The 14809-nt window shown below is 37.4% G+C and overlaps 2 protein-coding genes across 2 annotated transcripts; one reads left to right on the top strand and one right to left on the bottom strand.

Annotated features, from left to right (window-relative positions):
* Positions 1 to 110: 110 nt before the first annotated feature.
* LOC145908957 (cytochrome P450 2B19-like) lies at positions 111 to 5698 on the top strand. The gene is made up of 15 exons (XM_082996275.1): positions 111 to 198; positions 261 to 382; positions 439 to 566; positions 639 to 783; positions 1065 to 1228; positions 1286 to 1629; positions 3209 to 3533; positions 3633 to 3778; positions 3852 to 3957; positions 4018 to 4127; positions 4315 to 4436; positions 4567 to 4688; positions 4862 to 5006; positions 5107 to 5270; positions 5369 to 5698. Exons 2-15 carry the CDS (start codon positions 292 to 294, stop codon positions 5696 to 5698), a joined length of 2442 nt encoding a protein of 813 aa, XP_082852401.1. The 5' UTR covers positions 111 to 198; positions 261 to 291.
* A 4984-nt stretch (positions 5699 to 10682) lies between these two features.
* Positions 10683 to 13974, bottom strand: LOC145908956 (chymotrypsinogen B-like). The gene is made up of 10 exons (XM_082996274.1): positions 13837 to 13974; positions 13670 to 13748; positions 13480 to 13616; positions 12867 to 12992; positions 12655 to 12764; positions 12258 to 12375; positions 12027 to 12174; positions 11579 to 11718; positions 11126 to 11248; positions 10683 to 10751 (listed from the first exon to the last, which is right to left on the bottom strand). Exons 1-10 carry the CDS (start codon positions 13972 to 13974, stop codon positions 10683 to 10685), a joined length of 1188 nt encoding a protein of 395 aa, XP_082852400.1.
* Positions 13975 to 14809: the final 835 nt, after the last annotated feature.

Below are 14809 nucleotides of genomic sequence, written 5' to 3'. Positions count from 1 at the left end.
ACAATAAAATCGATGTAACTTTTGTGCCAAAAGGACAGTTCTTTCAATTAAAATAAATACAAATTGAATCAAATGTGTTTGTTTTTAGCTTGCATTTTATCATGCAACAGGAAATACAATTGCACAAATTGCACTTGGAAAAAGATACGGGTACAGTGACCCTGAATATCAGAGTTTACTGAATGGTGTTTTGGGAGTGTATGTTTCTGTTTAATTAGACCTACAGTACAGATTTTAACTTTGCTCTTATGGTTTTGCAGAACTGAAGATCCGAACTATACAAAAAAGCTCATGGTCTTACTTTTGGTACCTTTCCTCAGATATGTGCCACCATTTAAAAGCACAAATGACAAGTTTGTAAACCTCAACATGCAGATATCTGGTAATTCAAAAAAAACATTTATGTGGTGATCACCAGCAAGATGTTATCTTTTTTAGACCTTCTTCAAAAACAAGTAGATTTGCATCTGCAGACTTTTGAACGAACCAATATCAGGGATTTTATTGATGTTTTTATTTCGGACAATGTGAATGTGGAAAACCACAAATCAATAGATTCTAATGTTGTAAGTATTGCTACTAAAGTTACTTAACAGTAGCATACAAGAAAATGTTAAAAAATTGACATTTCCACACAGAAAGCTGAACTACTTTGTTTTGTAAAAGATTTGTTTTTTGCTGGCATAGAGACTGCATCTATTACCATTACATGGGCCGTTGTTAGTCTTTTAAATTTTCCACATATTCAAAAAAAGCTTCAAATTGAACTAGATTCAGTTATAGGTAAGTGTGGCTTCTATTATTGTTGGTATAGTTTGAAAATATGGTTAAAGCAAATGTACAATTTTAATAGTATTATTTACCGTATTTCTAAGAAATTACTTTCTGTTTGTGACAAACCTTTTTTAGGAAAAATAGTCGCACAAACAATGAAAAACATAAAATTTCAATGCGGGGTGAAAGAAACATTGTAGGAACCCTTCTCCAACAGCCATATTTTAAGCTCCAGATTGTTGGCTATTCTGTATATGTTTCAATATATTTCCATGATATCATCTTTCCAGGCCCAGATGAGAATATCACCATTGCACACAAAGAGTCTCTACCGCATACATGTGCCTTTATACAAGAAGTAATGCGATATCACACACTTGTTCCTATGGGAATCCCTCATCTTACTTCCACTGATGTGGATTTCCATGGTTACAGAATACCTAAAAACACACAGGTTTAATACTTTATATACTACTTCATTTGTCACATTCCTGTAAATATGACTTGTTAGATTCAAGGCCACATCTGGGGTGTTCATAATGATCCTAAAAACTGGTCCGAACCGGAAAAGTTTGACCCGATGCGTCATATTGACAGTTCAGGACAATTTGTTTTCTCAAAGAAAGTTATTCCATTTTCAGTTGGCATCAGAAGATGCATAGGGGAAAGTTTGGCAAGAGCTGAAGTGTTTGTGTTTATTGCAACACTTATAAAGCATTTCAACATATCATGTGTGTCTGACAAAGGCCCACCTCCTATGGATAAAGGCACACTTGGTTTTATTTATTGTCCAACACCATTTGAAGTCATTTTGGATGACCGCAGTGCTAGGTTCAAAAACAATGGTTACCAGAAGTAACTTTGGATTGGTTGTGTTCAGCATTCTGCCGTAGTAGAAATTACCTCATCCAAACTTTCCACCTTGACCAAGAAGTGTTTTTTGGGTATTGTGCCCATTTTCTCTAAAGACACATTACACAGTGGTCAAAAACATATGGACCAGTGTGTGTTGCTAGAATAAAGGATAAAGAAACTGTTTGCCTTTCTACATATGAAGCTGTGCATGAGGTAATTTCTTAAAAAAGATTGAGCAATGTTTGATTTAACAAGAAGTTATTTGTGCTTGTTTAATGTTGCAAGTTTGCCAATGAAAGTAACTATGGTTTTTATGCGAGGCCTACATAAAAATAGTTTCAAAATATCCGATCGGGGCAAAATGAAAATATTGGACGATGTAAATTATGGATTTGGATGCTGGAAAAGGATTATAAACTCCATCTGCAAAGCACACAGGAAATATTTTATGCAACACATCTGATTTTTGTGCAGGTTTTGTCCTCGTTGACTTTTGGTTTTATTAATTTTAATTGACCTCACCTTTAAAAAAAGGTCGCACAGTTACCTTTTTGACCTCATCTTACAGTTATACGTCCTCAATAATCATTGTACAAGATAATAAAGCAAGTGTGACACATCTAAGTAAGTGAAAACGAAGCCAAAAAGGTTCAGTGAACATATCTGTAAAGATTGAGAAGCAATGAATTCAGATGTTGAGTATTGAGACAAAAGGTCATTGAACAAATTAATATCCTGTCTGGTCAGCCAAAGTGGTCAATATTTTGACTGAACTGAAGACGTGTTGACCGGTAAAAAATGCCACACAACTTTCGTAGACAAAATATTAAGGCTGATGGTGAGCGGAAAATTACCGTCTTGGTGAGTGGAGTAAATATACATAAAGATAAATCTCCGTTGCGTGGAAGAGTTTCGGTTTATCGGATTTAAGTGTCGTGACAAACCTTGTTTTAAAGTGACGTGCGTTAATGAACGAGTTTTGGTCCAAACATGTAGAAGCGTTATGAATACATTGTGAAATGCTGCAGATGTGAACAACTATAGAAAACGATATGTGCAACGCAAACACGAAAAAACGTTTCAAATTCGGGACCCGAAATCGTCAAATCCTGTCGTCATTAGCATAAATTAAACACCTTTGTTTGTTTGTTACGCACCTTTGTTACGCATGACCAAATCCAAGGGAAAATCCCCTTATGTAACCCAACAGAAGCAAAAATGACCAACCAAACTCTGCAAGTCAGCATTTAGCAAACGGCAACATTACCAAAGAAATACCTTGCAAAGGTTAAATTTGTACGTTACCTAATTTGATGTGGTAACCACCAAGAAAGAATATGAATCTAGGAGCTATTTAATTGACAATTCGCACTAAAAATCCCCCCATCTTACAAAAAACGTTTACTAAAATTTTAACCCAATCATATAAGGAACTGTCCAATCTGGCACTTAAAGTTTGCGTGAATTTGTTTAACTTATGTAATATGAAAAGATAGCAAGGTACAGAACAGTAGTACTGGCCTTGCAGGAAAATTGCTTCAAACATAGTATAAAAACGTTGTGACAATTTCTTTTTCAGCATTGGTTTACTCCCAACTGATTCATTAGATTGCAAAAATCTTGTCCAAATGATTATACCAGTTGCAGTTTCTTATTGGTTGTACCTTATCTTGTGGAGCACAATACCAGCCTTTTTAGTTCATAAATGGTATCAATGGTGGAAGAGCCCTCACCCTCGATTTCCACCTGGCTACAGGGGATTTCCTTTTATTGGAGTTTTGCCTTTCAAGAAACCAAGCTATGAGGTGATAGCAGATTGGACAAGAGATTTGGGGAATGTTGTTAGTTCAAAGCTCATGCATTTAAACGTTGTTAGTTTGTGCAAATACGAAGACATTCATGATGTGAGTAAGCAGCTTTTTCATTAAGGTTTCAATATTTAACAATTTAGATAGTTTGCTTCTTCAACATATGTTTGTAAAACAAATTTATTCAACCCCCAGGCTTTTACAAAAAATGGATCACTGATATCAGATCGACCAGAGATAGCGGTCTTAAATGATGTAAACAAAGGCTATGGGCTAGTTGAAAAAAATTACAATGCAATCTGCAAAGCTCACCGAAAGTTTGGCAATTCCCTGTTTAAAGGGTATTTTCTGTTGTTTATTTATCTAAAAAAGTTGCACAGTACAAAAAAATATTTCCATGCATTTGTTGCCTAGGTACTTATGTTCCTCTTTAAACATTGAAACTATATGCAAGGCCGAAGCAGCAAAATTTGTTTCACAAATGATGAAATGCCAAACTGACAACCCATTTGATCCAAGGGTACAGGGCAGTTGGTGAATGACATTTGTTGCAAAGAAAACTCCAATTTTTATATTTTAGGTGGAATTTTTTAAGATTACTGGGAATGTGATATCTCGAATTGTATTTGGAAAGCGATTTGATTACGATGATTCAGATTTTAAAATGATCATCCAGTGCTCTACTGAATCGTAGGCGGTTATATTTCTTGCAATAAGTTTATTTAATCTCGTATCAAATCTTAAGGATTAAGCAACGCAGAACTATTACCATGCTTTAGCATAGGGATCGCCCCACTGAGCAGACCCTTTATATTTGACGATCTCAGCTCTAGTGTTCAAGGATTTAGAGTACATACAATACTTTGCCCTGTTTCAGATTTGGTGACATAAGAAATGCAAAGCTATTGTTTGCTGGTATATTTTTACCATGTATTCGATTTCTACCTCCATTCCGCAATGTCTACAAGCGGTACCTCAGTCTTAACCAACAAATACTTGGTAAGCTTGCATAACTTTGGATCTTCACAAAAATATAAGAGTACATTGTTGAAAAAAATATGTTTTGAACAGTGCTATGATTTAACACCACCGAGCACTTATTATGTTCTAAAAAAAATCTATGTTACAGACTATATTGAATGCAGAATAGATGAACACAAGAAAAAATTAGATGAATCAGAACCATATGACTTCATTGATGCATATCTTAAACAAGGACAGTCCTCAAAAGATTACAAAAATCTATTTACGGTATATCACATAATCAATATTAGTTTCACTGTGTTGGCCCTGGATCAGGTTGTGATGAGTGGACAGAAGAAGAAATGGCACAGATTATTTAATCCGAAATTAAGTTTTTTAGCATGTAAAAAACAAAAAGGAAAGTGAAACATCGTGTTTTCAATGTCATCCACTTGATTTAGGATGCAGAATTAAGAGGATATGTAAAAGATTTGTTTCTTGCTGGGACTGACACATCAAGTAACACTCTTGCCTGGGCATTTGCAATTCTTCTTCACCATAAAGACTATCAAAACAAAATTCACAAAGAAATTGATAATATTGTTGGTATGTATCGTTTTCTACCATTTATTAAGAATCACTTTATATGTTGCAAAAAGTAGCTGAAGGAAAATGCAGGTTTATCACAAATCCTGTGCAAATTTAGGTCTTAATGAAGAAGTGAATCTTAGTCACCGGGATTCGTTGCCAATTACTTGTGCATTTATACAAGAGGTTATGCGCTATCGAACATTGGTGCCTAATGGAGTCCCACACCAGACCTCAAAAGATATTGAATTTAAACAGTATCACCTTCCAAAAAAAACTATGGTATGAATACAAGTTCTTGTCTTTTACCACTTACATACCTGTAGTAATCTAATGCCGAATTTATGTTTTTTTTTTATTTATAACAAAGTTTTTTGCAGGTAATTGCTAATTTGTGGGCTGTGCACAATGACCCGGAAAACTGGGAAAATCCGCACATATTTAACCCAGAAAGACATTTGGATGAAAATGGAAACTTTGTCTCTTTACCCCGAATTATCCCATTCTCTTTAGGACTGAGAAGGTGTATCGGAGAACGCATAGCGCGCACAGAAATCTTTATTTTCTTTGCGTCAATTCTTCAGCACTTCGACGTCTTTCCAGACCCAAATGCAGACAAATTGCCCGAAATAGAAAAAGCGTTACCCATTATAGTATACTCGCCCTACCAGTACAATATGGTACTGCAGAAGAGGCACCACAAAATATAACCGTTGACTTTGCCGTTATATTGTGGAACACTCTTTACAACTAGTCAACTAGTTATAGGTAGACATATGTTGTTTCGCATACTACAGACACAATATATCTATTCATATTCAAACAAAGTAGCATGCTGTTATACGCCGGATTTCGAGATTATGAATTGCAACTTTCCAATCTAACTGATTTTGCATTGTTTTTATTGAATATGCAACATTTAATACTTCAGGACCTTGTACAGACGCACGTAGATATAATATGTTTGAAACTTTCTTGCCTAACAAATAAACCAAAGCAATTTCCTGTTGTGTACTTAAAGTAGGCTATCCTTGATATAACTGCTGTACCTGCATAGATGTATCAGCAACAACATATGGCGCAAAAACGTGTTGTGTAACATCTAACAGAACTATCACGGATGTCTCATTCAAGTTAAATAGTCGGCAATTCCAAGTCTGTGACAACTTTTCTCCCATTGGGTTACAAAACTCACTCATTCATTACGCATAGTCACCTTTGTTTCGTCAAAATGGTAACATTGACAATACGGTTTGCAAGAAATAAAAGATACAGAAATTTTTGTGTGGTGCAAACAGCTTAGAGCTTTTGTGCAAACCACCAAGTTGAATATCTTGCAAACAGAGAAGTTTTACCTTTTCAAAAGGCGTTATCGGCGTTTTCAACGATGGGAGAAAACGATTTTGTCCGTAAAAATGGCTGGCATCGGCCAAATTGGCAGCAGGTACGCTGAAGTTATTGCTTAAAAGATTTTTTTTGAATCGAAGTTCGTTTAGATCCTGGTTTGGATTCTAATTTTGTTCACCACCGGATGTTCGTTCGCTTTGGAAGCCCCGGCTTTTCTCGAAATCTGGAACTATGCCCTTATTGGGGTAAGTTAGACTAAGTTTTACTAATAGTAAATCAAGTGTTCTTTGCCACGTGCCACGGTCACCAGCTGCACTGATGGGACCTTACAGGTCAAAACAGTGTGTACACCTGCCTGCAGCTCTCATTGACTATTATGGCTCTTTTGCGCATATAAAGTGTTCTTTGTTTCATAAATACATCGTTTCCAAAGATATTCTTCGTAACCTTTGGGCTTTTTTCAAAGGCTTCAGTTGACAATAACTTCTTAGACAAGTAAATTATGCAAAAACTCGGACCTTATGAAATAAAAAAGTTATGCGACGTGAGGCCCCTCTCGTGGGCCTGATACCAACCATAAAACGAATTATACTCTGGAAACGCATAATCAACAGCGATATTGTTTGGCGCACAGCAGCATATGACATTGTGTTGTAATAACTTGCATCTCCCAGTTTAAAATTGTCAACACGGGCAACTTAAAGTGGTTGTGTGAATGGTTGTAGGTTGACTGCCTGTGCCTCGGCGCTCACGTGACCACGATGATCATCGGGACGTCGTTCGACCCGGTTGACGACAACGCGAAGGGAACTATTTACAACAAAGGGAGGGTGGTGCCCGTGTTTGATCGTAGGACCCGACGTCACGTGATAGAAGGAGAATATTGTTGCATATGCGAAGTCATGGTGTAAGTTTGTCAATAGTTTCGTAGAAGTGGCTGCTTGAAGGTCAAATAGCTACAGTCAAACCACGTTGAACCAAAACTTTTGAAAACTCCGTTATCTAAAACAAAACTTCTAGATACGGATTTCTGGTCATTACCCATTACTTTTCCGGTTTATTCCGGATTTTAACCGCTAAACCGGCTTTACAAAACCAAGAAGTCTGGATTAAAGGCACTTTTCTATAAGCTATGTGCCAATGGGGAGTGATAGATCCTCCCTAGATTACAGCTACGTATACCTTGTAAAACTATTCATTAGTATTTGCATCGTGTTTTCCTGGTTTCGCGTCAAACGTGTTGATGCCGTTCGCCCCAATTATGTGAGAACAGATTCAACTTTGTTGATCTGACTTAACTGATCATTATCCCCATACATGCTTCTATCGGATTAAACTTTATCACATGTTTACCATTTTCAAACAATAACGTTTCCAGAGGAGGAGGGGTTAACGTACATCTGTTTTACTGTACGTTTATAGTTATTGCGCGTGCTTCTACTTCAGTCAGACCTCGTTAAATATAGCTGACCATCTTGTATACAGGTACAGAGATAGCAAGCATTGCAGGAGATGCAATAAATGTGTGGAGCGATTCGACCATCACTGCATGTGGCTGAATACGTGTGTTGGAGTCAAAAACTACTGGCAAGTCTAACACCCGGTGTATAAACTTAGCTATGTGGGAGAGTGACTATATGTTGTATATTAAAAAGTTTTATGTTTGTATGTGGCCAGCCCCAGGTGTGGAAGACTTTTGTAATTAGCCTTAAATCATATTTGAACACTGAACACTGTAAAATGTTGGGATTTTGTAACTGTAATCATAAAGACTTTTAAGTGATAACATTATACATTGAAGTGATATTCTGTGGACTTTTGTATGGCGCTAAATCGATCTAATCTTCAACAGGGTCTTCATTCTGACTGTGGTAACATGGATGGCTGCTAACTTCGTATTGGCAAGTGTGGCGGCATTTGTTTTCGTAAATTCATTTCTGGAAAACAATCTCTTGGCTGGCAGTAAGTTTTTCTGTTTGTGACACTGGATAAAGTTTTGATCTCGCAAAACTGTTTGTGGTTTTCCGATGTATTTTATTCGTCAATACTGCTTGATGTATACGTATAATAGGTGTATGGCAAAAACACGATACCCAGTGTACGTTTTGGTTTAGTAAAGTGTAAGGCATACATGCAACTTGGTACTAAGACAACATTTTCTTCAAAACACGTAATTAGCAAAAGAAATCCGCGTATTTGTTGAATATTTATAAGTCAGATGCAATTTTAACCAGCCAGTATTTTACGCAGACATATGGTGGAGTAGTCAGGTACTTTGCGTTCAAATTCTTCTCGGATTCAAGATCGTCACACACCTCTCTATATTGAGTTACCAAATTTGGCTCATGTTCTTCCACTATCGCCTGGGTAAATAGCTCATGTACTTATTGAAGATATTGAATGTTTGGAATCATAAGGTTGTTCTACCTTATCACTTTAATAGTGAAACAACAAAGCTTTAATAGTAAAACAACATCAAGTTTCTTCTATTATTTTACCGTATATTGCAACACCTCTCGCAGGCAAACTACACCTGACCACGTTCCAATACATGAACCGCGAGCGGGACATTGACCTCGAGGCACAAAATCCAAACTTGAATCATGACAAACCGTCCCCCCCTAAAATGACCTTGAAGAGTTTCTGTCTCGGTAAGGTTTGCTATCATTTAAGTGTTTACAATTGTATGTGGTAGGAAATATACATTTTTCGGCAAAACAACTATTACCCAGTAAGCCAATGAGTCAAGACAATTATTCCAATATCTTAAAATATGACAGTGATTCCCAACCCAATAGTCAGCTAATGCGCTGTATTCACTAAAGCTTACCTGTTAGAAATTGACGTTGTGCATACCGAACATAACATTACCTTTTCTCAGCATTCGATATGGCTTCCAAACCAAGACATGGTAAAAAATATACGCACATTTCCAAATAAAGTTACGTTTTGTGTTAGGTTGCTTCCCGTGGTTGCCTTGTGCAAACGAGAATATTGGGAACAAAATTGCTCCCACCATACTGGAAGCATAAAGCGGTGCATTGAACTACCGCTCGTCTTTCTCTTCATGCACTTCATTCTTCTGATTCCACTTTTGCATTAACCGGCGGCCAAAATTCGACATTGCTGGGGTTTTAGTAACGATACATTTTAGCTAGGTTATTTTGCTTCGTTATCAAGGGATTTTTTAGTGGGAGGCATATGGTATATTAATATAGTAAATATCGATTTTTACTTGTTTACGCGCTGTACAATACGCCTAGTATGAACTTGGGACTCGTGGTGATGAATTTGAGCCAATGAGGTACCTTACGTCTTTGAGACGCGTTTGCTACACCGCCACACAAAGTTCTCATGCCATGTAAAATTTTTGTGAAACACATGAACTTATTCTAACCGTTGTTTCTTGAAATATCGAGGTTGAATCCGCCGTTGCCTGAAGAGCAAGTGGGTTTGGAGTGGGACCAAAGGCTGTAGTAACTTCTGTTTCGACGTAAGTTACTGCAGCTTGCTCTGAACGCGCGAAACTCTGCAGGCGATCGGCAGTTGAAATGGTTAAGGTCTGAATGTTGGTAGAAAAGTAAGACACAAGAGTTGAAATGAGTGTGTGTGTTTTTATTATATTACTGCGAGGACATCTTTGTGGCAGTAAACATAACGCGCGCTTTTCAAAATTTATGGAGATATTTCAAACAGTTTATGGAGTGTTGTGCAGCGCGCATATATGTTAGTTGCAAACCGACACGCTGCCTATAATTTAGGATGCTATATGGGGTTATTGCATGTTATGCCGTATATTAGCTAGTTGCATTTAAAACATGCAGGGCCGCCGGTTTTGCCAGTGTTGCTGTTCATTTTACAAACTACATTACTGTGTATTTGTGAAATAAAATAGTACTTTTATAGCGCTTATTTGTTTTCCTCGCTTGTGATATAAAAACTACGAAGTAGCACAAAGGTCACACACACAGTTTCTGGGATGACACGTAATCCGCGTCCATTGGTTTACTATTAAAGTCACAACATTTAAATCCATGCCGTCGCAAAAAACCTTTCTTTGAGATTATTTAAGCGGAAAAAATCCTTCACAGTTAATTCATATTCCATCAAATTTTATTAAAGGTGAACGGTTTGTACGTAGAAAATTATCATCTTAAAACAAAACGGGCAAAGCGCCGGAACGATTGACGTCCAAGTCTAAAACTAAAAAGTCAGTAACATTGCACACATACACGAATATCAACACAAGAAACCCGCTTATAGCCTCCTTTTGTAGGAGGTAAATTGTATACGTGAATAAAATAATGCGTTCCCTTGCGTTCGTGCATCATCCCACCGAATAATTCACTAGGGGTTTTCGTTGACGTGGCAATTTGCATTCATAACAGAACGGATCCATGGCAGGAAAAACGACACCTAAAACCAAGATACTGTAGTCAAAACCGGGAAACAAACTTCATACTGTATTACTCAACAAAATGAATGTAAGATCCCCGCGCATAGCTATTGGTACAAGTCGGGTTACCGTACGGTCCTTTTTTTTCTAATACTTGTACTTGTAACTTGTACTCACAAGTATTGTCTTAGAAAATGCAATTGTGCTTATTTATGAAAAACGTGCTTCTCTTGGACTCGCGTGCTTAACTTTTTTTAATTCACTCCAAGCGTGCGTAAATTTAGAAATATCCTCAAACGAAGTTCTGACACAAAACTGATATTTCGGCATCAAAAAGCAACGTGCTTATTTCTAGTCCATGCCGATGATGACCTTGGGTAAGACAGCAACAAACCTGCATAAATATGGTGGGAGAGCCTAATTTCCCGCAGATTCTTGATCCGAAACTAATCACTCCCTGTATTTCCCATCTTCCAGTAGTGGATGATTGACAAAGCAAAGGCCCCCCTGAGTCCCCCTGATATGCGGAAAGTTTAGAAAAAGGTTGACCTAACACCAGGCTTTATGACAAGTCGATGAAGTGCCGAACTTCCATAACTTTACAAGGATATGTAATTATTTCGGCCTTGATAAAGTCGCATTACATGATTATAATACAGATTGCAGTGTTTATATAGGTTTCAAGAACATTTTTAATAGGATATTGAAACCAGTAAGGTGATAAATAATATGCAATCACTCTTGTTTATTTACAAAAATACGGTACTGATGATTCTATATTCAGCAAATAACTTGGAGGCATTCCAAGCTGTTTAAAGGAAATTAAAATGCAACAACAAACACCCACCGAACACGTGTCCTCGTTTTTCAATCCACCAGCACACAAAATCATGTACGTCGATGAATAGGAATAAGTGTGCTTGCATTTGGTATTTGGGAGAACCCTTATCGCAAGTTGCTTCAGCCGTTCATTGGATGGTTCCGATCCTTTGCAATAGAAAGGGTGTTTGTTACTTACCACATCAACTTTGTTAAATGACATAATTATGATAAAACTCTCAAAGTGCAGTGAGATTCGTCGATGCTAGATTTTCATGGACAACCTGCACCAGCCAATTAAGATCAATTTGTAATAATATTACATTACATAGGGTTTTGCATTTTAAAAGTATCACAAATGTATAATAAAAATATCAAAGATCTTATACTGCACGAATGTATGGACTGCTCGGCATTTAAATACATCAGTACAGTTTATGTTTCGATCCACATTGTGTTGCTATTAGTCACAGCACCTCTGGTATCGCCCCAACCAAGAACGTAGCATGTCTTTCCAGGTTGTACCGAGAGGGTGTTGTAACTCGGCAAGCACACTGGTGCCGCCGTGTGGTTGAATTCGAGTGGGCGGCGTAGTCGTATCAGCGCAATATCGTACGTTTTTCTCTATTTGACAAATTTTCTTTACCATATGAATAATTTCGCAAAAAATTAGTAATTTGTAGCTTCAAAAATTTCTAAATACTTACCCACATATTGAAGTAAGGGTGTATCGTGACGTCATTTTCAGCGACTGGATAAGAACCTACGTCAGTTCCGGTCTGGTTTCTAAAATATCCACCAAGGAATAATTCCATCCCGTGAAAGCTGAAAAGTTCCAAATGTTTTAGGGGTTTGTACGTATTCTAACACTAGGCCGATGGTTTTAAGATCTGTGTTAAATTAAACATCACCAATTTACAGGGTTCCCATCGGCCTATACCCCAAAAAACTTTTTAATGGGACGCAGTTGAACAAAAATTTAAATTAAATAGGTTTCAATTATATGGAATAACCCCAGGCCAAACATTCAATCAAATTCATTAATAACGAAATTGCGACCAAGTAGCCAACGTACGTACTTCCACAAGAGTATTCGTTGAGTACCTGAATTGCCCGGTAGAAAGATCGAGAAAGCAATGTGCAGCTGTAAGTATCCACTCATGACAAATAATAGTGGCTCCGCAAACCAATCTTTTGCCTTTCCACAAACTGGCCTGAAAGGCATACGATAGATTTGTTATTGCTAGTAACATTCTTTTGCTGGGTTTTCAGCAAAAAATGAGGCCAAGTTGCTTCAATCGCAAATAATTTTGTACCTGCCATGGCCAGGCATGTTTGCTTGCCGTTTGTCCGCCCATTATTTTTCTTACACTGTTTCCTTTGTTTACTTGTCCACATGGTGTCGCACCAGAACGACAGGGCCAAGTGCAATGACGGCGAATCTAGTAGTTTTTTTAATGAATAGGTTATGTCGGTCAATTTTAAACGGACACAGGTTTGCTTACTTACGGGTGAGGTTGGTGTTGGGGAATTTGCCAATTTTGTTGTCGCTGGAACTATAAGATACTCAAATGTAAACATGTCAGCCAAAAGTTGGCAATTTGTTTAAATTGGTAAAAAAGCAACTAAAATCAGAATCAGACCGCAAACAGTGCAAAGCCCGTTAATTATCTTTGTAACTTTAATAATTCAACGAAAATTTTTACCAATGACTTTTAAATATTAAAAAAATTGAGACATAAACCATAACACTGAAGATGCTGGTCTAGAGATCACTTTATACCTTCCGTAATGGCAATGTCCACAGGGCGATATAGATATTCCAAACAACAGCCAGGCCGATCCTATTGTCAAAAGCTATAGTGCTTTGTGAGCATATTGTCGTTTCCACCACTTACTTTTTGTAGCTGCGCAGTTTCGTTGACAAACTCGTGTTTTGAACTGTCGGCCACTGCAAGAACGCAGTCCAAACGCAGACGGAATCCTCCTACATACGCGTGTGCGCATCTGTATACCCCGACTACATGACTCTGTGCACGTAGACCAAAACGTCCAAGTTGACCAACCTAACAGTGAAAATGAAAACCTTAGAAAACCATGCAATATTTTGTCATCATACCTGATGTATGGTTTTGCACAGCAAGCCGCCCTCCAGCGATGTGGACGCTGTTAAAAAGTTTTGTTATAATATGGATGATCTTTGACCAACAATGAGTGCATTTACATTGTTAACATGCTCTGCAGAGCTTTAGAAAAACATCATTTTAATATTTAAAATAGACGTACCTGGCATATGACGTAAAAAACAGAAGATATAGCTGTTGCATTTTCTTGGCTATCATCAACTTCCTTGCACAACAACAGCATAAGCCCAACTGCAAGCTTATTAGAATCTTTGCGGTTTGAAGCAATCAAAGCGATCATGTTTAGGTGTCTTCAAACAGCAGCAATTCGCCCTGAGGCTGACAAACAATTCCGGGAACTCGTTGGTTTTGCACACAGATTCGACGAAAACAACAGTTAGAATTGCAAGCGCAACTTTACTGTTCACTGGTACAATTACACAATTAAACTATAGCACCAACATCCGATTTGTGCAGATATCCATACCGGTATTCAGATATTTTTCTGACAAGGTTTAAAGGCAGTATATGGCATGGTAAATTGACTATGGACTCAAAGTGTGTCACAACAAAGTTTACTTACGTGTTTTCTCTTCTTATCCATGTATGAAACACTGTATTACCTTTTATGCTTATCTGTGACGTACGTAGTTTTGTTATTTAATCATTATTGAAAACGCAACTTGAGTAAAAAAATGTTCAGTGGTTTTATAGTCAACAATGATTGCGAAAACCCCTACAAAAGGTTCGAATGAATACATTTGAACCGACCCAAGTTGCAAGAAGTATAGCTGATTTGTAGCCAAGTGCCACTGCCTGAGAAAGAGCAATTGATTAAGGTGACAACGTGCACGCTTTTCTGGGCAGTACTTTAAGCCATTGCGTACCATGGTAAGTCATAGACACAATCTACACTAATGAAATATCGTGCAAGTTAATCTTCCAAACAGGAAATTTGTATTTACGCAAAGCTTTCACAATACAATATTGAATTATGCATGATGTGTATTGGAAAAAGACATTACAAATTGAAGCACTTTTGATGCTGGTAAACGCTTTATTCCGTTTTAGATCAAAGCGTTCGCTAAAACGTCACAGTATCCGGCTTCACTGGCCAATTTCTGCTGAAATTCCCA

The sequence above is a fragment of the Ascidia mentula genome, chromosome 7 (assembly GCF_947561715.1).
Source record: "Ascidia mentula chromosome 7, kaAscMent1.1, whole genome shotgun sequence".
Lineage (NCBI taxonomy): Eukaryota > Metazoa > Chordata > Ascidiacea > Phlebobranchia > Ascidiidae > Ascidia > Ascidia mentula.
The sequence above is the reverse complement of the archived record's forward strand: the minus strand, read 5'-3'. Positions and strand labels throughout refer to the sequence as shown.

Bases quoted from the DNA above. Each gene is read 5' to 3' on its own strand.
- LOC145908957 (XM_082996275.1), top strand. From the start codon at position 292: ATGGTCTTACTTTTGGTACCTTTCCTCAGATATGTGCCACCATTTAAA. The intron at 3,779-3,851 runs GTATTTTCTGTT...TTTGTTGCCTAG, and splicing joins GGCAATTCCCTGTTTAAAGG to GTACTTATGTTCCTCTTTAA. The intron at 5,007-5,106 runs GTATGTATCGTT...GTGCAAATTTAG, and splicing joins AGAAATTGATAATATTGTTG to GTCTTAATGAAGAAGTGAAT.
- LOC145908956 (XM_082996274.1), bottom strand. From the start codon at position 13,974: ATGATCGCTTTGATTGCTTCAAACCGCAAAGATTCTAATAAGCTTGCA. The intron at 12,175-12,257 runs GTAAGTATTTAG...TTTGTCAAATAG, and splicing joins ACCCTTACTTCAATATGTGG to AGAAAAACGTACGATATTGC. The intron at 11,249-11,578 runs GTGGGTGTTTGT...TCCGCATATCAG, and splicing joins AAAACGAGGACACGTGTTCG to GGGGACTCAGGGGGGCCTTT.